Source organism: Bactrocera latifrons, unplaced genomic scaffold (genome assembly GCF_001853355.1).
Source record: "Bactrocera latifrons isolate USDA-ARS-PBARC rearing strain unplaced genomic scaffold, ASM185335v1 scaffold_45, whole genome shotgun sequence".
Lineage (NCBI taxonomy): Eukaryota > Metazoa > Arthropoda > Insecta > Diptera > Tephritidae > Bactrocera > Bactrocera latifrons.
This window is the reverse complement of record NW_017537101.1, coordinates 370,406-396,615: the sequence shown is the minus strand read 5'-3', so window position 1 is coordinate 396,615 and position 26,210 is coordinate 370,406. Positions and strand designations below refer to the sequence as shown.

The following is a 26,210-nucleotide window of genomic DNA, read 5'->3' as shown; positions in this document are numbered from 1 at the left end:
AGTAAACTCTACAAATATGGAGCAAGGTGTGCATTTAATAACAAGCACGAAATGTCACTGCAAACAAAATGAAACTAAAATACATATGTACATACATATAGTTATACGAACGGAGCTCACCAACAAACTAAAACGTATGGAACTGCCATGTCAGAAGAGTAACTGTTTATTAAAGCAAATAAGACAATGTTGAAAACGAAAACACAAAAACAAATCTGAAGACTTTTTTCAATTGCGAAAAATGTAAATTGAAGGAATCTTTGCAATACAAGTACAATACGTCTGAGTTAAACGTTTCGGAAAATGTAACGGAATCCGAAGTTTAATTATAACATGCGATTATTTTCCGTTGCATAAAATAATTTCAACTTTCACTTGTTATTCGCAGAAAGGACGCATGCAAAATGGGTCTTGGCCACTTACTGCCTTAGAACATTTCTATTTTTGAGGCAGCTATGTAATATTCTATTGTTACCGAGTACTCGCAATGCGCCCAACCCCCTCTCGATTACAGCGCCCAACTTGTTAGCGTAATTAGCGGATATCCTCGAATATTTAGATGAAAACCATTGGCAGAACAAATGAAAGTATTTATTTAGCAATGACCGCCTTTTCCACCACTGAACCGAGCTTCTGTTCTACAAATTAGCGAGCTGACTCTGCAGCAGCACGTCACTGAAGCGATTTTCAAGCTCTAGTACACTGATAAAAACTGTCATAACTATGGACTTGTGGTAAATGTTAACAAAATTATGCCTTTGCCAAGATCAACAAAAGCTTTAAGGTATTCTTCGTGATATTCTTTTGTTGACGGGAAGAGGGGATGCATTTCTAACAAATAGTAGCCTACATTGAGGCGCACATAATTGTGACAGTGATAATGAACCTTAACACTAATTGTAAATCATGTGAAAGTTGTAATTTTAAAACAAAGGAAAAAGCGTAGTCCGAATGAATTGGCAATTTACCCATCGGCAACGAAGTAAAACTACTTTATATTTAACGATAGATATTGACATGATAACTGATTTTTCGATGCCAGAAATTGAAGCTTGTGATTTCGGCTTTCAACAAGGCGGTGCCACTTTCCACAAATCGCACCAATCAATGGAGAGAATACTTCGGCGAGCAGATAATTTCACGTTTTGGACCGGTCGATTGGCCACTAAGATCATCTGATATCACACCGTTAGACCTTAGCCTGTGGGGATATATAAAGTCTAAAGACTATGTGAACAATGCTGCTTCAATTCAGTCCCTAGAGCAAAACATCACGCGTGCCATTCGCCAGTTACCAGTAGAATGCTTGAACGAAAATTAGACTCAACGGTCAACATATGAAAGAGATAATCTTCAAAAAATGAAACCGAAGAATGTGCTTTCGAATGATAATAAATATTCTCGATTAAATTTTAAGTTTCTGTGATTTTGGAATCACCAATTGGCGCAACATTGCGAAAAGAAGAAACAACTGGCGCGTTGTTGTTAACTCGGCTAAAAGAAGAATATATTTAAAATAATAAGTATCTCAAGCTATATACTAACCAAATTTCATGGATGACGAAATTTTGCTACTTATAAATTACCAAAACCCTAAATATTGTATACTCAGAATCTCACCAGCCAAATGCTGTTATCTAGTACCCTTCATACCTAATGCATTTTTCTTAAAACAACATAACATATCAAATATCGGTAGGTATAAGTTATGTTACAAGATAACAATGCGGACTTATACCGCACGGTTCCAAAAATATAATTGTTCAAAATCCATTTCGTATGGTCCTGCTGTCTATGTTATACCGCCTCGGCCGATATTAGTGCAAAAAAAAAAAATAATTCTACGTCAGTCGTATGAAGGTCGTATTAAACCTAAGGTAAAAACCTGCGCAATCGTATGTTTCCAAGTGCTTGAGTGAGAGTGCATATTGCAGCACCTAAGGGCAGTGCTCATTTTCATTACATTCAAGTGCCTGAGTGCTCTTGTTGTGCGTTTTGCGGTTGTTAAAGTAACGAGCTAAGCTTAAGCACTTTGCAACACATACTGACTGCAGAAAATGCTTTGTGCTTGAAGAACTCTAGAAGTGCAAGCCAAGAATAAATATTACAACTATGTATGTGCACACATTGTAAGCGTAACAAGCATAAGTACTTTGAAAGTAATGCAAACTAAAAATCACGTTAATCTGAAGCGTATGAATCTACAAAGAAAAGTTAAAAGTTAATAAACTATTACGAATAAAAAACAACTTCAACAAAGTTACCAATAGCCATCTTTTATACCTGCAATAAGCTTTATTGGCTTTGAAAAAGATTACCATTAAATACCTTAGCTTAAAAGACATAATATCCACACTTTAACATGTTATGTACTAATTTAGGAGAGTACTCAAAGTATAAACCGTCATATGACGATCATCCGCGATAGCTTTAGATCTAAACAGATATGTATGATAATTCAACTTTTTTGTACTTTCCTAACTGTATATGCTTCGTAATTGGAAAATAACACCAAAAAGAAAAAATTTAGTATATTCGGTAAGCGGTTTAAAGTCAGCTGGAAAGTCAGAAATCACTATTTTTGGTAATTCATGAACAGATTCTTAAATTTCAGACATACGCGATTAGATGCACAAATTTAGTATCGGGAAACTTGAAAATTTATGGTCTCATCTTTTCAACTATTTAAGGCATTATTTGGGGACGGGTTTATACATCTTTTATATATCTTAAAATGAAAGAGTCATATGAAAATAAAAATTTGGAAGTGGACGGGGTACAGTCCGATTTTGTCTATTCTCACTGATTAACGGGGCTACAAATAAAATTGTATGCTGCAAATTCTGTTAAAATTGATAATTTTTTTTCGTATCCGCCCATTTGCCATCTGTGATATCATCCTTCTCGGTATATGGTATATGGTCTGGGGGTTACGTGATTTTGACAGTTTGTGACAGACATGTTTGTTTACGCATTTGTGTCAAATTTTGTGTTCAGTAATAAATAATACAAGCTTGAAAATTATTCAACCTTATTACGCAAATTCAAGTTATACGGTGGCTACTGTTTTAGTTTTTTTTTTTTTGTTTTCATAGAGAAATCAGCTACTCAGATGAGGCTTAATACTTCGACAACAAACAAAATGTTTCCCATTGTGGAATGACGGCATCAACGGGCCTTACTTTTATCGAAATTAGTTAGGAAATACCGTTACCATCAATAGCGAGCGTTATAACCCAATGTTTATCAACTTGTTTTTCCGGAATGTGATGATGTCGACGTGAACGGTCTATATTTCCAACATGACGAAACAATGCCACATGTTTCACGTCTAAACAGAAACATATTGGGTGCCAAGTTTGACGACTCGTTAATTTCAGCCAAATTGCCGCCAAGATCATTCGATTTAACACCTCTAGAATATTTTGTTTGGAGTATGTTAATCCTTAGATCAAGATGCTCGAAAATAGCATTCAAGGCAATATAGTCGAAATTTCAGTCGAAATGCTGCCTACTTCTTCAAAAATTGGCGCAAGTGGGTGTAGATATGCAAATAGAGCTGTGGTGGCCATTTGGTCGATATTTTGTTCAAATCAGAAATTGCTTAAATTATCTGCATAAGAAATAAACCAAAAGAGAACCAATTTTGATCAAATTTAAGTGTTTTATTTCATTTTAACATCACGTCGTTATTGCTTTCAGGACCTTAATGCTTTGCTACAAAAAAACTATTACTCCGTTACAACATGTTGCGTGGATATACAAAGTATGGCATGTATCTTTGCTTTCGAATAATTTTGTCAAAGATATTAAAAGTCAAAGCGTGAGATATTTTTAATGAGTTTTTCAAAGTTATTTTACTGAGGAAACGAGTTTTACAGAGACTTTTATTCAGTTTTATGATACTATCATCATGGTAAATTAATCACTTGTTGGGTAACTTTAAGCCTTTATTATTTATAATAGAAATTGATTGCAATGGTACAATGTATGCTCTTATATTTTATCTTTGCTGAGGGATTGTCAGAGTTTATAGGAAGTATTTGTTTTAAAAGTTTATCCTCTGAGCAATAAATAAACGTTGGCTTTGAAGTCGTTTGAATGTGGTCAGGTGATTTTAAAAAAGGCATAAAAATAAATAAATCTAGTCGATCGCTGCCACCCGCAGTCGTCTGATCAAATATGATAGCTGTTAAGCAACGCTAAAGCGCAGGTTTGCTCGAAGCGGTTTTTTTATGCGACTCTTTTATTCACTCGCATAATTTACTACATGTACATACGTGTGAATAAAAGCTTGTCAGGGCGCATTGTCATAAATGACGTCGACAGCTGGCATGGAGTAGCAACAATAACGCCACCAGCAGAGTAATGAGTATAGAACATATACATTGATGACTTTCGCATGTTGTTATCAGCATTACGGCTATTGTCACTGTCATCATTGTAGTTGCACTTGTCACTGCGCACTTGCTGGTTACGTCGACATATGACCGCACACTAGTACACATTGTAATGCGCTGTAAACTCAACTTTATTCTCATGCAGCAATTTCAGCAAAGTAAATCTGTAATGTTCATTCACAGTGCAACACATCAATGCCCACACATGCGTATTTACATGTTTGCCGCGCACACACGGACATCAAACCTCATTCATTTTAGTTTTATGCGTTTTCTCTTTGATCTCCCACAGTTTAGTTTTCGCTACATATTTTATCATGTTGCACGTACCTGATGGTTGCAACGCCCTAATGATGACAATAAAAATGTCTCGATTACATTAATGTCTAATTTTTGGTAGCAGTTTTCCAACCTAATCACCGGCAGTAAAATTGCCGCATAATCGCATGTGCGGCTGCATACGCCATTGCCACACATTTACCGCACGGTCGTAGTAAAGTCAACACATGTGTCGCGCGGTTTTATTATTTGTGCAAGAAAACTAAAAAATAAATTAATTTATTGCGTTAATGGGTTCAAAGCTTTCAATGTGCAGACATTAATTGATATTGCATATATATGTATAGCTAACGGTATTTGGCGCTTTGTGCAAAACACAAACAACTGTATTAGCAAATTAGTGACAAACGGAAGTTTTTATTAAATAACTACCCAACCGGATATGGTAGAAAGGAATTCACAGCGGATACGGCCGACATTAGTGCATAACCTCGCCAACTGCTTTCACCGGTTTATGAAAGTAGTCTTAGCTTGAAAATCGTTGTGTATTAAGATAACTAGCAGCGCATCAGTGAGCTTATTTTTCCATTTACCAATTGTAACTCAGAGTAAGTATTCCAAAGGTATATCGTTTGGTAGGATATTCTACTCTTACTTATTCTTGTGCTTGAGATTTGGGCGTTACTAAGTTTTTCATAAATCAAAAGTAAATTTTGTAACATAGGCCACATATGGAGGCCCAGAGATTCTCATATTTAGATTATGTCAACTGAACAAAAAACCTTTTTTTGGAGTGATGCTAAATATCAAAAACACTACTTTCGCTGTGAATTATTCTGCTACAGTTATTTTCTTTTATGTTTTAGTTATTTAGTGAAAGGAAAGGTTCAATATGTTGTTGAATAGAAACTGGAAGCTTTTTTCAACCTGTGCAATTAACATTAAGTATCATAATTAATGTGAAAAGCAAAAAAGGTTCACAATTGAATGATTAGTTTGCGATATATGTAATTAACAGCTCTAGTTTTAATAATTTTTAACCTTCCTGTTAATTTATACGAAATATTTCGGGATTGTATCTTACATACAAACATATTAACGAAACTATTAGAAGTAGTATTTTGTTAAGCATAATGTGGTGCGGTTTATCAAATGGTTCATCCATGTGGCCGAAAATAGTAAGACCTTTAAATTTAAATTTCGTGCGAAACCCCATTCGTCGAAATATTTTTATTTCTAGGTCACATCAAACTAATCATTAGTGTTTAGTCTATACGGAATCAAATCTCTTAATGTTGAAAATGATAATTATTTGTCGCGAGTAGGTATTTTTGATTGGTACAAGTTATTCAAAGAGGGTTGAGAACGCGTTGACGACCAACCACATCCAGGACGGAAATCAACATGAACTGATGATCAACATATCAATAAAATATGTAAAGGAATTGCTACTTGACAATTGACCATTAAAAGACAGTGATCTTACTGGCATCGTAGAAATGTCGGAAAGATCAGTGAAAACCATTTTGAAAGATCATTTTGGCTTAAGAAAAGTGGAAACACGATGGTTCCGACATTGCTCAATTTTTTCGAAAAACAGCTTCGTTTTAACGTCTGTTATACAATGCCAGGATATCATGAAACGTTGTATTACCAGCGATGAGTCTTGGATCTATGCTTATGACCCGGAAACAGACGACCAATCGGCCGAATGTTGTGGCAAAGGTGAGTCGAAGCCGAAAAAAAACACGTCAAAGCAGATCAAAAATCAAAGTTATGTTGACAGTTTTCTTTCATTACCGAGGTGTGATGTACTCCGAATTCATTCGTTATGTCATATGACATTTAAACGTGAATCGTGTGAAAAACACGTTGGTACAAGTGTATTCGAGCCAAGAGGGATTACTTTGAGGAAGACGACAAAGGAGGTGTGTTCAAAAAATATTATACACTTGGGCCAACGGTTTTTCCAATCTTCGAAGCACTTCAAAAAATCATTTTTTTTTTTATCTTCTTCAGCTTCTCCTTCCATGCCGTCTTTATCTCGTCAAGAGAAGCGTAACGTCGTCCTTTCATGGGCCTCTTCAGTTTAGGGAACAAGAAAAAGTCACAGGGGGCCAGATCTGGGGAATACGGTACCACCGATAAAAGGTTGCTTCGGTCCAAGGTAGCTTCTCCGTATGCCACAGTCAACATTCTGAATGCATCCGCGCACTTAATTTCGTTTTTCACACAAAATTTGATACAGGTTCTTTGATTCAATTTTTTGAATAGGTAAAAATCGAAGACGATCCAAACCACGTGCAAGCAAAGCAGCTGTCAACAATTAAATGAACATTCAAAATGGCCGAGCTTATCGGCATAAGTGAGAGACATGAGTACCAACATAACGCCACAAAAAATTCGAAATTCGAATATACGTAACCCGCGAAAATTCCAAATTCGYGATACTTTTTGAACATACCTCGTATATTTTGAAAATTAAATTAAGAATTGTAAAATAATGGACAAAGGTTTACCAGTTTTAACTCATAGTATCGTTAGGTAGATATGGTCTCACCTATTGGAAAGCTTAATTTGACGAAAAAATATGTGAAGTCAGCATAGATCACTACTTATATACTACCATACTTTCCACTATCTTATATTTTGTATTATTTGCTAAACCCGAACTAAGAACTTTTCTTTTTTTACTTACTTGTCTTACTACATATACAATTTCAGATACGAATATATTCTTTGCAGTTGCTTACATACGCACGCGTATCCAAATATCGAAATCTGAAATGAAATGCAAAAATTTCCTTTCATGTTAAAAGTCAATATTAAATATTCGCAGAGTACAAAGGCTGCAAACGGCAAGTGCTGAATGTCGTTCGCAAATCAAATACCCTCATTTCGCCCGTTAAATAAATCGAATTTAATAAAACAAAAAACAAAGAGAATCAACTCCTAATTTATTTTGCTGTCGTGAACATCCGCGATTGTAAAGTTTCTTCAGCAAAACGGCCAAACGACAACAGTTGGCGTGATTACTCGTTGGAAAACGGAGAAGAGTATGCTAGCTCAGGGTAGTGAATGGAAGGTTAGGGTAAAACATTTATGCCAGCAAAGTAATGTCATGAAGAGTAGTTGAATGTGATGACGATATGACAATGAAAAAAGTACGAAACATTCAAATTTCAGTGAAAACAAAAGCAAATAACTGTTCCTGGGAACTCAAGTAAAAGTTCAGCTTAATAAAATGATTATTACATAAAGTTCTTAAATCGAAAAATGTCGTTTGTGGAAAAATGCCATAAAACGCGAATTGTGGCGTATGCGGCTTAAATGAGTCACTAGCAGTGAAATAAATGGTTCCTTTGTTTCTTTTGATTTCCGGGAGAGGATGGCAACGATTTGGTCACCCTACACTCGAACTGATTTTCTGTTGCCTGCCGTGCTACTACCGCTTTAAAACCGCTTTCCATATTGGTCGGAAAGTGCATTAAATGTAATACGGATTGTAACACTATTATCATATTTAAGCTAATTCTGTTCATCCGTTAAGATTAATGTGATTTGTTAAGTACTAACAAATGAGTTAACCATAATTTTAACATTACCATCACAATTTTCAAATTGGATAAAAAGAATTGTTTGGTAATAACAGTTATAGTTTGTGCTGTCATAATATATTTAAACTCATTACTCACCGAGTTATAATCCTCATAACTATTTCTCTACATCATATTTATACTTATTTGTCAAAAACTTTGTTTTGGTGAAATTTATGTGGTTATATGCAGGCCGAAAAAACGAGAAAATTTATAAATTCATTGAACCAAAAATTTTTGCACTGATCTCTGGAAGTTCATCTCAAAAAAGACGCTTAGCGGTGACCACTATGTTTCTGAACTGGATCCTCGTTAAAATAATGTCAAATCGAGAAGTTAATAGAAGGCATAAGGCATTTAAGACAAAAATCGATTTTTGACGAAAATTTCGAACTTAATTTGTTTATAAAAAAATATTTATTGGTAAGAATAAAATCTTCGTTTAATTACTAAAAAATATACAATATTTAAGAAGCTCGTGTTAAAACTTGAGAATAAGCGGTTTAGCTGTTTTCTAGTAATGTTGGATTCGTCTGCATAAAATAAATATATTTATTCAATTTTGAAGCAAAAAATCCATCTAATGAAGTAAAGTTTACGAACAGTTTTGAATGTTGGAAACTATAACGCTTTCGGCTTTCATGAAATTCCCAAATGGTGGTGACAATGAATATCTTGAATAAAGACAATAATAATTAATAGTTCTTTGCCTATTTTGTCACTGAAAACGGTATATGAGAAAATTGCATATGTATGTATGTACTATTCTTGATTATATTCACACTAATATATAATACATAATTTAGATATAGTGTGTATGTAATGTACATATGGAAAAACTTCCTATGTAGAGCTAGCATAAGAAATGTAAATTTATCGAGCGATTACACATATCCGACTATATACATATGTACATACTTATACACATTTAATTTCGGCAACATTGCGAATTGCCAGCAACGGTTGCTCCGGCAGCAAAATCATTTTCTAGCGGAAAATAGTGGGTAACAATATCCCTGCCGAGTACATAAGTGTGCACCTACACAAGCACATATGTGCGTATGCATTCGTGATAAGTTGAGTGTGGTAATAAAACTGGAAATTAAATTTAACCCACAAATACCTTCCTCACTAATATGGAAATATGCACTTGTGTGCAACCATTTATTCGCCCATATACATGTACATAAATGTGTGCATTTTCTACGCAAAAGGTGAAATGAAAATCAAAGGTATTACGACATCTTTAGGAAAAGCTTAGCAGAATTCGAGAGCGCTTGTGGTTGCACACACACTATATATCACTTAGTCGTAGACACGTACAGACGCCAACAACAAATAGCGATTGCGAGTATATGCGAAAGACTAACGACCCAAACGCGACACATTCTTTTATGTTTTTAACTGACTTTATTTCATGTTGCACATATAAATTGCATGCATAAGGCAAGTGATTGGGATTCGCAGGTGTACTACGTGAAGAGAGCTTGTTTTAGCAGTTTAATAGCAGCGCTGGTTCTAAGTTCCCTGCAGTCAAATTTAATAGACATGAACTACTTGCAACTAGTATTAAACACAACTTCTGACCTAACTACTTTGGGAGTCCTACGAAATACCAACTGGCAGTTTTCAGCAAAAAATATACGAAGCTCATACTAATTAAAAATAAATGGATGAAATGAAACACATCATTAACTAAATAATAAACCATGAATTGTTACAAGTTTTAAAACTTTATATTATATAACCTTTTTTAAGTAAGTACTTCGAAATTGTTATAATTTCGTGAACTAAATCTTACTGATAATTATTGGTACATCTTCAAAACCCAAATAAAATAAAAATTTTTTTTTTAATTTTTTAATTTATGGCTAGTTCAATTTCTGTTAAAATATTTAAAATTTTCATGCTATTTGGCTCTGCAGGGTACTTACCAGCGTATCACTGGATGCTTATGTTCTTAGATTACACATATATTTTTAGTAAGGATTTTACGGTTTCGCGTGTCAATTTGTGGTTGGAGAACACTTTATAACTTCATAATTTATTAAAAGGGCTGTACATACACATCTTTGAATTTGCCTAAGTATTCATAGGGCTCATGCAACTTATGATAAATGTTTTCGTGCCCATGTATTTATTTATTAAATGCCATAAAAATGAGGTTTGCCGCCTTTATATTGCCTTGCATGAAATCCTTTTACTAATGAAGTTTCTATTTTGATCGAGAGCTGTATAAGGATTGATATAAGCCCGCTCGAAAAAGAGATAGTTACACTTTAATTTATGTATCTGCAATGACGAGGCAGATTCTGTCTTTAAGTTTTCGAATTTGATTATTTTGATTCTTAATAAGTATTTCCATCCGTATTAAAGCTCAAAAATTATTTCAATCTACTTATTGCTCATTCGCCTTTTACATCTAAATTTAAAACTCAAACGCAGCTAATGTTGCTATACATATCTGAGTTCGAAAAGCGTGCGTTCCTGACATCATGTTCTTTGCATACCGTTTTCTCATTCATTCCCACCTTTCACCAAGTTGATGTCATTTATTTCAATCAAATCAGTGATTGTATTCAGTGAGAATTTTCGCTTGTGTGTCACGTTATGTTCCGACGCCGGGAAGTGTTTCTAATTTCCCATAAATTCTTTCTTGTTGTGCGATTACTCACAGAGTGTGCCACCCTGCGTGTCATAACACCTTTCCTACACCTTTTTAGATTGTTTATGCTTGGAATGCTTACTAAGTGCGTTGTCTTCCCATAATTGGAATACAAATTATTTTAGGCAGGTTGACATTGAGCCACATTCAGCTTAAACATGAGTATAAATAATAAATTAATTAACATTTTGTCTTTAAGGATGTAAGCAGTCACATATCAGTTGTAAACAAAAAGCCTTTCACAGTTATGTAATATGATTTTCGAAAAAGTTCCATTTCATTTCATTTGTCAAACTTTTTGCCTTAAGTTGCTTTTTGTGCGCGGGGAACCGCAAAAGCATGCTTCTTAATTTTCTGACACTTGCGGCTACGGATTTTAAATTAACCTTTCAAAGGCCGCAGTCGCAAGGAGAACTACTTTAACAGATGGGTGAGGTTGCTGTTAAGTTTCTTATATATTTATTTCCATACTGAAAATACTATTGCCTTATTATGTATAACATGCTACAAAATAATAAACGTTATACTTAACTTTATAAATGTGTGGATACCTAACTTGTGTTATTGTTGAAATTATATGTATATGAACCATTCTTAAGGAAGATTTAACTAAAAAACTGCTTATTTTACAATATTATCTTATCTATTAGATTACTATTCCACGACTTCGACCTATTTTGGTTATCTGTTATGTTTTACATATACTTGAATTAAATTTGGTTCTCAAGATTCCCATATTTATGATAAAGATTCAAAAGAGGCGAAATCGGACTACAACTATGTTCTGACCAATATAGCGAAGTTTTTAATTTTAAATTGGAAAAGGACTGGTCCACAAACTGAATCGATAATCAATTATCGCTGGGTTTGTAAAATCGTTTATAAGAACAGATGAATTAGAATGTATATGGCAGTTGTTTGCTTACAACGCTATAAGTTGTCTGACGATTTTTGCCACAACAAAAAACAATGAGCTGGAATGGGATCAACTACATATTATATATAGAATCGTTGAAAATAGTACAGAAGTGTTTTTCCAATTCTATTGTATTCAAACAATTTAATGCCACATTCATCTGCTGAAAAGTTATCAAAAGCTTGCCTCATGAGTGTTGTTCATACTCTTTGCTAATGAAGGTAAAATCGCAAAAGTTAATGAACATGTTGGTATTAGAGAAATAGCAGAAGACCTCAACATCTGTGGGTATGAAGTGTCAACGCTAGACTCGTACTAAAAGGCCTAAATCTATCGTAAAAAAGATGTCGAGGTGTTTTACAACGTAGTTGTCGAGTCGAGAATGAGTTTAAGAATATGAAGGTGAAACTGTCTAATTATCTACCAAATTACGCTCCATTCTGAGTATTACAAAATTCGTGGCAATTTTAATTTTCCCTATTCTATGTATAAAAAGCAAACTTCTTCTTGGGCCCGTATAACTACCATTTTAAGCCTTCAGTTGGAATTATAATATATATATCAGATTCAAATATCTCTCAACACTATGGGGTTTATCGGTTAGTGAGAGACATGTCTAAATGACATTTATAGAGACTGCTAGGTATGAGATATATTCCCTCATGAGATTTTAAAGTTTCTGAGACTAGAATGGTGTATTTGGAATTTATCGGTCGATTTGTTTGATATCATAATAAAGTTGAATGAGTATATATTAATATGTATTGGGTTTATTGGACTGAAATAGAAAGCGCCAGCTGATAGTTTAGATAAAGTAATCAAGTATGTGCCAGTAAATGGATAAATTAAGAAGTAGGGAAAATTAATATGACACGATTACCAGTAGAGAGAATATAGTTTCAGTTACTGAATTTTCTTTAGCATAATATAGTTTGATGCCAAAATTGGTTTAAATCAGTTCATACATTAACTTTAGAACCCATTCATAATCCTTCCCTACTTGTCCAAGAAATGTTTCTAATGTCAACCGTCTAAAAAATTTGACTGTATGTACGGTAAATATACATAAGCATAATGTAGTGTTCCTATATATGAGATGCGCTCACTTGTATGCGCATAGACTCCACACAAGTAATGAGGTAATTATGCCTTCTGCCTTGGGTATCATAAATATGTGTTCACCAACGTATGTATATACATTAATTTAATTGCATACATAAATTTACAAACGCATGTATATATATGTAAGTGCATGAAAAAGTCATTTGAATTGGTGGTTTACTCTTTTGTAACTTTTACCACAATTTGCGGCCCTCATTTACACAAATCCTTTTAATGAATGCTTCCGTTAGAAGTTCTGTAAGCGTATACGGTTAAAGACATATGTATGCAAGCACCGCTTTGTTTTCATTAAGTAACAGACACACCTTTGCGCCTTTTGTAAATAATACATCTCTAAGCGTTGTTCATGTGAGGTGCAAAACGGCCACAGCAAGAAAACAATTGTATTCAGGTGCTAATTTCATACTTATGCTTTTTCACGCACATTAGGTGAAATGCATTACACGCTCTGCGGACTTTAAATAAACGTGTGCCCCACACATGACCACTAGAAGTAAATGTATAAGTTATGTAAACACGTCATCTCTCATGTAAAGAGTTAGACAATCATGTCAAAAACGGCCTTTCAAAATGTTTATGGTTTATTTAAAAGGTTCCTAGGTCGTTACCTATAAGTGACATCATTACACTGCAAAGGAATTCTCACTGTAATAGAAATGTTCGAATAACATTACACATTCCTTGGGGATGACATTTTACTAAAAATCCTATAACCCAATTTTTTATATTTCCTTATGATTTCTTATACAATCTTTAATGTAATTTTAAATGCAACCGATCTGCTTCTGTAGTGAATTATCCCATTTTTACTAATTTTTAATATAGCCATTATATGAGAAGTGGGCATGGATATCTTCCGATTTCCGATTGATTGACGTGATGTGTGGGAAGTCGCACCGTCTTGTTGAAAGCAAATGACGCCGAGATCACGAGGTTCAATTTCAGGCAACAAATAGTCGGTTACCATGGCGCGATAACGGTCGCCATTTACGGCTACGTTCTTACTGGCATCATGGCAAATATGGAACGATGATTCCCCCGGTCCACAAATCAATTTTTTTTTTTTTTTTTCATAAAACTACAGCTCTTGAATCTCGTAATTTAGGTAGAAATGGGCTTCATCGTTTCACAAAATTGGCTGGAAAACATCGGATACTCCCTTGGAATGGTCGAGCGGCTTTAGTTCTTGCATAAGCTGTGTTCTGTTCACTTTCATTTTAAGATATCGACGTAAACTGCGCCAAGTCGAATGCAAAATTTAATTTTTTTTGCTAAATGAAGCTTAAAATCTCACCCTTCCAACACTATATAGTATGACACAATGTGATTGGTAGCAATGGAGACAAACGACTGCAACGACATCTAATGACAAAATACGAAAAGGCTTTTTTGACTACCCAATATTTCTTTCGCTGCGTGTAGGGCATTATCTATTCGGTCGAATATTATCCAATAATGAATGCTGGGTTTCAAGTTGGGTGATGGTTTTACAAATAGTTCCCTTAGTAGCTAGGTTATGTTGACCATAAACTTATCGAAACGCGCGAATCATATTCTTTTCGTAATAAAATAAACGATTTGTAAACATTGCTCTGACATCAGTCTCTCCATCATGAAATGCCAAAAAATACTGATCAAAAATAAAATAACAGCTTGACACGACTCACGCATCATCTATCAAATGTGATTGAAAATACTACTCATTTTTCCCCCGTTTTCTTAATATTTCTCTTCCGTAAGGTTTGACATTTTATCATTGAAAGATCCAACAAAGTGTTAAAATTATTCAAATTTACCAACGAAATTCGAAGTCAACGGCATCAACTTTAAATGTATATATATTTTGTATTTATTTAGCTGATAATAGTATTATTCAATCCGACTAAATAACACATCACCTTTGTTACACGAATAGCTTCGCACAAATAAAGTCTAAATAAATATATGGTATTGTTTCTCTTATTTTCAGTTTATCACGTAAACTCAAGCCACATATAGTTGCCGATACAGTCAAGCAATATATCAGTCGGGCGCAGCGCACAAGTAAGGGTTCCAGAGAACAGCAGCCTAACATGGAGTTTTTACGTGGTGTTTATGCGTTCATGCAAGTGAGTAGATCATCGGTGAGTGTCGCTATTTCAACTTAACAAACTTACTAATCCATAAAATCTTCTTTTTCTTTTTTGAATTGCGTATGATTTGCTCTCTATCAAAACATTGAACAAATCAATCGAAATCTCATAACCTCAACCGAAATCCAAAACAAAAAAAAAAAAAAATAATAATAATAATATATTCTAAACTAAACTATTAAACCTATTTTGCTGTTGGCAAAATAACCGAGCGCAAAAAATATAAATAATGATATACATTGCTACGAAAATAATAAAAATATGTATGTATAAATATACACAAATCACATTAATAACGTTTAACGAGAGCAAGCTAACATGTCAGCTATATTATGCCATATACACGTAAAAACGTTATTACAAGAGTGAAATGTGTTAATTAGAGTAAAGCAGGAAGTATATTAGTGGTAATATAAGGTACACAATATAGCTATTAAATGCCTCTTCAAATTATTTAACAAATATGCAAATTTGATACGGAAAAGTTAGGTTATGTTAATAAAAAGTTGACAATCTCAACATATAAACATGCATTTATTAAGTTATAGTAAAATGCCTTGAGCATTACCTATTGAAGAGAATCAAAGGCATAATTTTGTTCAGCTCTAAAAATGTAAAAAGTCAGCGTTTGCAAATTTCTGTGAAAATTCTACCAAAAAGTTAAAGCCGTTAATACTCAGTGAAACTCTGTTTTTTTTTTTCAAATTATAGTATCACCTCTTTGTGATAGGTCCAACTATGGTTACCGCATTTGCTCAGACTTCGATTCTGACCCCGAATTGAATTGAACAACTAAATTTAAAAATAAACAGTTTTTTAAAGTAATCAATTTTCAAGTCGAGCTCCTTAATATTTTGTTTGAGGAGTAATATGATTTTCACAAAATCATAAATTTATACCAAAAATAAGTGAAAAATGCATTTTCCATGTTAAAGAATAAACTTCAACAAAATTATGACTTTGAACAAAGAACAAAACAAAAAAAAAAAAAAGAAAACAATACCATAAGTAGAAACGAATAAGAAGAATATATAAAGAAAATATATTAGGAATAATTGAATCAAATTCCGAGCGAGTGAGCGAGCGAACATACAAATGAAAAATAAATACCAAGGAACAAACAAACCATTGCAATTGACTGCATTCATTCAGTCAATTATCTCCCGTTATTTGACGAAATGAAACGATTATCATATTTCAACGAAACAAGAATAATAAGCAGCATCACTCATGTTTCGCAGATAAAAATATTAACGAAACATTTTCACTGTAAGTTCTTTCGTATACTTTTCTTCTACCCGCACTAGTCAAACCAACGGACAAAATGAAAAACATCAAAAACATAAAAAATAGTTAATCACTAAGTTGCAGAAAAGCAAAGTGGAAAAAAACTCATGAAATATTATCATACTTCTATTTTCTCTTAAGCTCATTGCATTCTTCTTAATTTATATGAAAAATATTGTGTTCCTTTATCGATCTACATATTTCCTGTCGTCGTTTCTAAGCTACTAATTATGAGTTTAAGAGATTTTCAACACCTCTCTTCATGCATTTTCTACAATCTTTAACTGAAGTTCTTTTGCTTTTGTATTTTTAACATTTTCCTAGCATTTTATAAATTGTGTTTTATGATTTACGTTTTGTTTCATTGTTTACTTACCGTAGTTGCATACACTTTACGATAGAGTTGCCCTACAAATGAAAAGTGTAAGCGCGTTCTTTAACTCAGCGCAGTCATTCATTTGTATCCTTTTACAGCTTGTTTTGTGGTAGATATATTTTCGTTTTGACATCAACACATACATTATCCTAGACATCAGCCAACGCGTCAGCATCTATCAGTGCAGCAGTAACACAAGCCACCCATCTTCACTCCTCTCATTTCTCTATCATCATCAATCCACCATCTACATCGCCATCATCGGCAGCAGCGTTTTGTCATAACTTTCAAGCTCCTCCACTGCTGCCAACATCTGCTCATAAAGTTCGGACTCTGTTTAAAAATAAGTACTTTTTAAGTTGCAAGATACGCACTTTTTCGTTAAGTGAATTTACTTATTTACCTTAACATCGACATAACCAATGAGCTGTCTACGCATCAGCGCAAAGGATGGTTGAAAATTGTCTGTGTCCATTTCCTAACGTCCTATACGTGCATTCACTAAAGACACGGTCTCCTCTGAGATTTTTGGTGAATCAGTTTCATAAACTAGTAATTATATCATTTCATCTAACAATATACATCGGTTTTTTGTTGCCACTCTGTTCGAGGTTTGCAAGTGGTAGGTGGACTAATAACGAATAAGCTTCCCGTGTGTTCATGAATCTTTCCTTCATCAAAACATTCCGCTGACGTCGTACGCATGTGCTTTGTAAATGAGGACTTTAACTTAAACACGTAAAAAAACTATGGTAAGGTGTCAAGAGTGGTAAATAAATGAAGGCAGTGTTAATTTACTATTCTGTCATTTATATAAGTTTTGTACCGATTTTTTCCTTGTCTGCCTCTATCGTTCTCTGTGTATCTTTGATTATCTCTATACTTCTTCGTCTGCCTTTTCAATTCTAACAGTTTACTTCTTTTCTATCTACATATTTCAAGCGTATGTTTGTGTGTGCGTATTCTTATTTTTCTAGTTTTCACATGTGTTTGTATTTTGATTTTCGGTATATTTATGTGTGCGTGCTTAAAGCTATATTTTCGTTTGTTTAGCTTATCTTTGATTTCTCCCTGACTGTATTTCTATTTCTGCTTAAATTAGTATTTAAAATAAGTTTGCGTTAGTTAGTTGCTGTTAGCCTTAATACATAAGGTTGAAAGGCTCTATCAAGGCACCAATGGGCTACTTAGCGTCTATCTAGCTTAAAGCAGCTCCCAACAAACTTTTATTACATTGTGGACTGAAAATCTTCCACCACTGTTGATTTAAATTAGTGCTTTAAAGGAGCAGATTAATGTTTGTTAGCTACTACGAAGAATTTTTCTCAATTACTACAAATTCTGCAAATAAAGCAATTTCATTTAATTTCATTTACAAAAAAATCTTGTTAAAAAATCTGGTTCTTATATGGAACTAACGAACTAACAAGGAATATTGGTTTGATTTAATAAAATTTTTTATTTTACCTGTATTTAGTGTTAAGCAACTGTAAATATATTTATTAAATCTTTTTGTAAATATTACAACAAAAACTGTTTGAAACCGGCGGCTGTTCGACCATTTTATTCAGAACAGAATATACTATAAACATGTGAATTGGTGTGCCAGATTAAAAAATGAATTTTTCATGCAATTCAGCCTGTAGCCGGGTGCGGCAGTTTTTTTTAACTAGACAGCTAACACTCAAATAAGTTAAATAAGTATATATATACATATATAGATACACATACTTTAGACATTAAACGCCCAAAAGTTCAAAAATCACATATTTTATGTTCTTTCCTACAAAGCTTATATAATACAATACGTACTTTAAATATAGCTCTATATATTATGTCTACATCTGTATAAGTAAGTCACGTAACGATGGCTACAGGTACAACAACAGGAAGGGAAGAAACGTAGGGCGGCGACTGATGCCATCGCCAAGTACACTGCCGTAGTCATAATTGAAAAATAATTATGAAAACTATTTTATGTAGCAAATATTTTTTTTAACTCGATTTAACATGTACTTTTTATTTACTTTATGTATGCAATTGTGTATTTTACGAAGGTTAACTACGACTATGAAACTCCTGCTGCTACTACAACAACGTTTATTGCTCCTTTTTCAACCATATCGTCGACAGTTACAACAACCACAGCTGAAAATAATATGAATTATAGTAAAGACTCAAGTGAAAACATAATTGCGCGAGAAACTACACCTCTGGCAACAGCTAAAACGACGAAGGCAACCGCTATAGCTACAGTTATAAACGAACCCAAAACATAACAAATCAATATTGTAAAAATAATAGTAACCGAGAAAGACGATAAGTGGCAACAATAATGAAAATACTTGCTGTGCTAACTTTATAATATTCCTGTACAGATTTTCTTAGAGAAAAGCCCCTCTAATTTTCTTCTATCTTTGTGTATCAAAACACCTAGGCATAATAAAATTCACAGTAGAAATCCAATTTACTGCCTATGATAACTGAAAAGAAGAACGGAAGAATAATACAGAAGCTGTTCTTACAAAAGTCAAATGACGAAATCTGCGCCCTCGACTAACCTAAAAATTTATTCGCAGGATAACAGCAACAATTAAATAATAATAAAACCAAAAACAAAAAAAAAATAAATATAAAAATAAACGCATTAAAAATAATAATAAAAACAACAATAATAATAAAAATGTACATCAAAGCGATTGTGATAAATTGCCATGCAAAATCAAATTTAACATAATCATGATATGCAAAATACTTCTAATCAAAAACTACATTAGGTAAAAATCAAAAATAAATAATAATTAAAATAAAATAATAAAGTCAACCTTAAACTCCTGGTAATCAGTAATACAGAAGATTAAGTTCAAACGCCTTCGCACTTTTCCGATACCATATATACATATAACCCGCTAGGAATTTGCATGCCCGTATTACGACAATAGAGAGTACCATTAAAATAGGAGCGAATTTTCTACTTAATACTCGAATTCTCCAAATATATATTCAACAAGCGCTTGATTGCAGCCTTGCAACTTTCACAGACTTCTCACACGAAATCGCACGGTTTGCTCTACGCCACGGAGTAGACTCATTTCAATTAATATATTAATCGACTAATTCGTTGTTGCAGTCATAAGCGAAGCTTCTTATTGTGCCTTCAATTATTTTGCAAGTGAGCGCCAGATTGTAGGCTCAGGTGTTGGTGTTGCCTTCTGTGTGCGTGCGTGTGTGTTACCTTCCGAGTCATCCAAGCACTGCCGGAAGTTAACCACAGAACGTTATCGTTTACAAAGAGAAAAAAATGGTAATTAAAAATATTCTTCAGCGGTTTCTTTTTTATACACACAGATCTATGTTTTATTGTCCTTTTTATTTATGGTTATAATTTCATTTTAATTTGGTTTCACATAATACCGCATTAGCCTCCCAATTAAGGATACAAAAAATTTTAAGAGTTGCAAGTTACAATTTATCTTCCTATCACTAGCAGACCGTGTCAGCACTATTTGTTTTTTAAGTTTTACCTATTGGCAGTACTTTCAAACGCAATCAAAAGTCAATATTATCTTTACTTTTAAAACCACCAAATAGTTATTGATTGGTTTTGCTTGTCATCACTACTCCTCTCTCTTATATCAGATGTTCATAAATAAGCACTCAGTACTCCACAACGTTGAAGTTCAAAATATGTACATTCATGACCAGTCCCCTTAATTGAGGATTTTAAATTTTGTGAGGAAATACTTATTCAGGCTGCCTTCCTGAAGAAAAGCAGTACAAATAGGCTTGAAACTTATAAAAAATGTTATTAATTGTTGTTGTTGTTGACAGTCCTTGGTCGAATAAAATTCCGAGTCCGTTCCGATTACCTAAATGCTACTGTCGTGGGAACTTTGTATGAATTGTTACTGCTTATAATACTATATATGTATGTAGACTTACATTGCTGTCACGTTAGATGTTGTCATATTGTCCAATGGAGGGATCCTTAAGTTCATGACATATTCTGCTTACTTCTATATAATGCTTAACTCCTAGTTAAGACCAGAATTTGAATAAATTTACATTTATACATTGTGACAAAAACGTCCCCGGAAATTGTAAAACGCTAAAATATAATTAAAAGTAAAAAGTTAATTAAAAGTTTAAAGCAATAGCCACCAAATATAATACAATAGTACCAATGTGCATTGCAAAGTTCTTTGAGAATGTGACATATCACTCATGTAAGTCCAAAGGGTTTCTAAGATTTAGTTAGAAAAAGTTATTTACTTATTGGGATTATATGCAACCTAAGCCTTATTTTCATATGCAATGTACTCTTGGATACTCTAATTTGCCTAATACATTGAAGAATTCTAGCATACGTAAGTTCTTATAGTCATGCATGAGCCGATTCCAACTTTGTTTCAAGGCATTCTTAAATCGGGTAGTACTCATTGGAGCTTTAACGTTGTTAGGAGAGATTGTTTATCAATTCACAACTCTGATATTTATTACACTGCACAAAGTATGGATATATTCTTAAGATCTTTCCCAACTGCTTTTCTTTATATACAGAATATATATATATATTTTGACGAAAATCTAGTTCTTCTAATTATCTGCCTACACTCAAAAACCTTGGGGATGCAAATAACTTACAAAATTGATTCTTCTGATTAAGCCTTTGTCGTGCTAAGTAAACCCTGAAGTGTAAAAATTAAATACAAATACGGCATAAAATGCATATTACGAAGAGAAAATCGATATTTTATGACCAGTGACAAAAAAGTTAATGCGAAGCAAATACCTAAAAAGACCGTATGTCGTTCGCTCCACAAAATTTAAATAAATACTAAAGCGCTGCATCATTTAAAACGTGTGAAATCTAATATAGTCATTGAAGTAATACCAATGATTGTAATTAAAAACAATATATTAATTAGTTTTCAGATTGTAAAAATTCTACGATACATTGCTCGGATGCTGAAACATATGCTGTCAACGGTTTAGTGAATACTGAATGTTATTCCGCATTAGTTGTATCAAAGTCAAGCGGTTAAAATCACAAAATCAAATACGCAAATATCGATAGCGATTTACATATATTAGAATAGAATTTAAGTGAATTGTTGTATATATCTTTAAATATACATACATTTATGTATGCTAAAGAAAATCTAACAAAAATTTAATATAATGCAACTAATTTGATTGCAACGCAAACACACTTGTTAAGCTACAGCCAATCATATTGTAAACACTTTAAGATATATTTGTGTGAACTTTTGTTGTTGTATTCACAAAGCCTTTGCGAAATTCTCAAATCAATCCGCAGTTTGTGAACCCCAACCAACTGCTGGATTTTTTATTCGAACTACACAAGTCTCACCTCCTCTCCACCTCTTTAACTCTCCTCTTCAGACAAGATTTGTTTGAGAACAGTCCTTTAACTTGTATTCTCATTTTAAACCTTTTATTTCAAAATTTAACGGTCGCAAGAATAAACTTATTTACATATATCAATAACGATGACTATTTCAGTGTTGTAAAAAGAATTGGATACTTACAGTCAAGTGCTAAATTCAGAAAAGAATTTAATTTTTTAAACATAAGTACATTTATAAATAAAAATTTACAAAGATAGCTCCATTGCCGCGTATATGTATGTCTGTATATGAAAATTAATTAGTGAATCTTGAAATGATGAGGTTCTTTAATATGCAATATTTTGGCGTCACACAGCGCACATATGTATGTATGTATGTATACCTACAGCTCTGTAACCAGCAAAGTATATATCTGAAGCTCAAACTATCAAACTCAATCTAGAGAAAGATCGAAATCTATAAAATAAACAAAAAAAAAAAAAAAAGAGTAAAACACATGCACTTTTATTTGCTAAAAGTTTGTTGTATTTTTAATTGCAAAGGTATCTACATAACTGATTGCATATAATATGTATGTACACTGCGCGCATTTTGCACAACTAACACACATATACACAACAAAAAGTATCTAACTGCATTTGCGTTTAAATGTTGTGTGTGGTCTCTAGACTCTAAATTTGTATTCGTCAACTAATAAATACCTTTATCAAATATTAGTACTATTCTATATAAATATATTGAAGTCGTAAAGCAAACCGTATAGATTGAATATAAATATACCACTCGTACATTTATACAGCATATAATAACTATAAAATCAATAGTTTATTGCACGTAAATGCAGTATATGTTTTAGTATCATATATCCCTTCAGTTATTTCCTTCTTAAAATTCGTTAAACATTTTTCATTTCTTTTATAATCATAATACTACATTGTTACAAGTTTAACATATTCGTATATAAATACTAACTTCTATATTGCGTAGACAATGAAAATGAGTATGTAAATTTATTTACAATTCTTTATTTATAAATAAATAAGACTTATACTCGTATACATACGAACATACAAGCATACTTAACGAAAGTACATATCTGCATGTTTCAAGTAAATTTAAATAATTACAAAAAGCCTCATTGATTTAGCTGAAATACTTACTAAATTATTAACTATATACAATTTGTTCTATGAGTGAGTACCTTATCCGACAAAGAAGATAAACAGGGGGTTCTAGACCGGTATATGACTAATTTCTTAGACCCAACGGACTTTGGTATTCAATTCGTCCTCGTAATAAGGATTCATAAATATGTTTTCTGCAAAGTAATCATTTTATATTCTATGGCAAAGTATTCTTATAGGGAATTCAGCGTTATATTAGGTTGTTCACTAAGTGAATTGGTTTTTTAGTGCAATTTAAACATGTTTTTTTATTGTGTAAAACATTTTATGAAATTATATATTCACTACTTTTATCCAATTTGGGCAAAAAAAGTTTCAAGGAGTTTTTGAAGTTCTGATTTGAGGAGAGGGTCTTCCAATCCAAAAAATTTTACAACGGGACCAAGACTGGAGAATATGGCGAATGCGGCATCACATCGCATTCAAGCTGAAGAAGCTTTTGGCGAGTCATAAAACTTTTCCGGAAAATTTAAGAAATTCGTATACGAACAAGCTTTACTATATCAGCTGTTCAAATGTATAACGGTACCGTCCCTTGGTGGCAATTACAAATACGTTTGTTTTAGTACACTTCACAGTACTGGTAGATATACATATTTTTTTCAAAAATGCAATGACATTAAAATAGTTTAGAGTCAAAAAGTCTTTTTTTTTATTTAAAAGTTCAAGTTTTCCTATTATATTTTTTGTGTTTTATAACTCTCTCTTGAACCACGGACTTATACTTTTACTTTTAGAAACATTGAGTTTGGAAACAAAAGTTTCAGGAAAATAAATCAATACCTTCATTGTGGTCTTGCCAAGTTAAAGTAGAAAGCTCCGCATTCAACTTTTTAAAGTCAGTTTTTACAAAACTAATCCGAGTAGACCTAGAGAGCAGGAAATGTCTGTTATCAAGTAAATAGCCTTTAATGTCGATAATTATTTCCAAAGTATGCTCTGGTAGAAGAAGAGAATCGCACAGGATAATGAAAAACTTTGAAATGGTAACAAAGTCAAATCGACACGATGTTAACATCGTTAGCTACGAGCCAAGTGGTTAAATTAAATTTCATTACAAATATAAAATCTGAATTAATTCTCTTGGAGATAGCACCATGCTGATCTTTTAGAATATCAGATTTATTGACATTGCGTCCGCAAAGGAGGACAAATTTCAATGCAAATAGGAATTGTATCAAGAATACATCAAATGGTCTTGCCTCTATACAGAACACTGAACACTTAGATAATATTGATTACCCCCAATTTTTTGAATAGATCGATCGATAGGAGTTACCAATACGCCTTGACATATGGTTATTTGACATAGGACAGTATGTTCATTGGAAATAGCACAGGTACAGGTATAGTAATACAAATTCCAATATTTTAATGATGTTAGCTAAGCCACAAAATGACAAACTACTGGACATTTGAGGAACGAGATATTAAACAGTTCATAAACAATAACACATTCATTTTTGATAAGAATTCACAGAGGTTACATAACACTGCAGACTTCATTTTTACAATCATTGTTTACCTGACTGATAAGTTGGATTAAGATACGTAATTTTAATAACTGTAGTCACACATACTGCATAACTTATTCGATTCAAGCCACAAAAAAAAAAAAAAAAAAAAAAAAAAAAAAAAAAAAAAMAAAAAAAAAAAGGTACGTATGTATAATATTGTGCTATGGTATCATCGTGTATGTTTAATAATTGTTTGTAAAAAGCTTAATCGAAAATGTCTAATTAAGTTGAAAACAAGTACAAATATAATACAAAGTAGTTGTCGTTGTTGATGTTGTTGATAAATGTGCCAATAAAGTAAACAAACCGAAACTATTACCATTATACGTATTTCTATTACAACAACAATGCAAGTAACCGAAATTCCATTGGTTTTGACTATAAATACAAGAAATTTCGTAATTTTAATAAACAAGTTCATTACAAACACAAATATTTTAATCGTACCCCGATCCCCATTCAATTATAATCAATATGGACATCACAGTCCACAACCAAAAACCACCACATATATATTCATATATACATATATAACTGTATATATGTATATATACATATATATAGTATATACACAGATTTTGTAAAATTTTTTGTATTGAGATTTTGAAAGACAATACTGTTGCATTAAGCTAACATTACATTCATATGTCTTTTACAATGAACGTTGCGACAATTGGTCGCGGTTCGTTGCCGATTTTAAATATATATACTACATACAAATTATTTATTAAACCAAACCGATCCAAAATATAACATTTGTAACAGCAGTCACTAGACGGACAGCATATATGTTGGCAATCGAGCAATTTGTAAAGGGTTTTTACCTTTTTTGAAATGCGGTAATACTCGTAAACGTGTTTTTGTTACTCTTTTGTTACAAATTGAGTTTGTTTTCAGATTAAATACCATTGCTATATACATAGATACAAGCAATGTATGTAAAATATAAAAGTTACAACCATATTTTTTTAAACTTTTAATTTGAAATTTCGATAATTTAACACATTTGCAACTATATCTGCATTTGAATTTGCTTAAACAAAACAATGCTAATATATAATTATATACCTACATACATATATAAATAAATTTAATAATCTAACATGCAATATACAATATACTTAGTAAATATACAAATACTCTCACTGTGTATACTTTATTAAATAAAATACCAAATACTACTACTAAATACGCAATATATACCACTTACCCCCAATATCTTGTATGTCGATAACTTTACTCCAAACCCTGATATTCAGTTTGCTCCCCAAGAAGTAAGAATTATCAGTCTTGTTTGTTCATTTCACTTAATACTTACTTTTTGTATGTTCGATTGATGTGTGTGTGCGTAATTTGAATAAATA

General features: G+C 32.7%; 1 protein-coding gene across 2 annotated transcripts in view; it reads left to right on the top strand.

Moving 5' to 3' along the window:
• LOC108973048 (innexin shaking-B) overlaps positions 1 to 26,210 on the top strand; it is a 126,692-nt gene that overhangs the window by 38,453 nt on the left and 62,029 nt on the right. Inside the window, exon 2 of one of the 2 annotated variants that reach the window (XM_018940060.1) lies at positions 14,948 to 15,101. In XM_018940060.1, the coding sequence (XP_018795605.1) occupies positions 15,051 to 15,101 (51 nt within the window). In that variant the 5' untranslated portion in view covers positions 14,948 to 15,050. Of the gene's footprint in view, positions 1 to 14,947; positions 15,102 to 26,210 lie in introns of those variants that run through there. The other variant, XM_018940061.1, reaches the window with a different exon arrangement.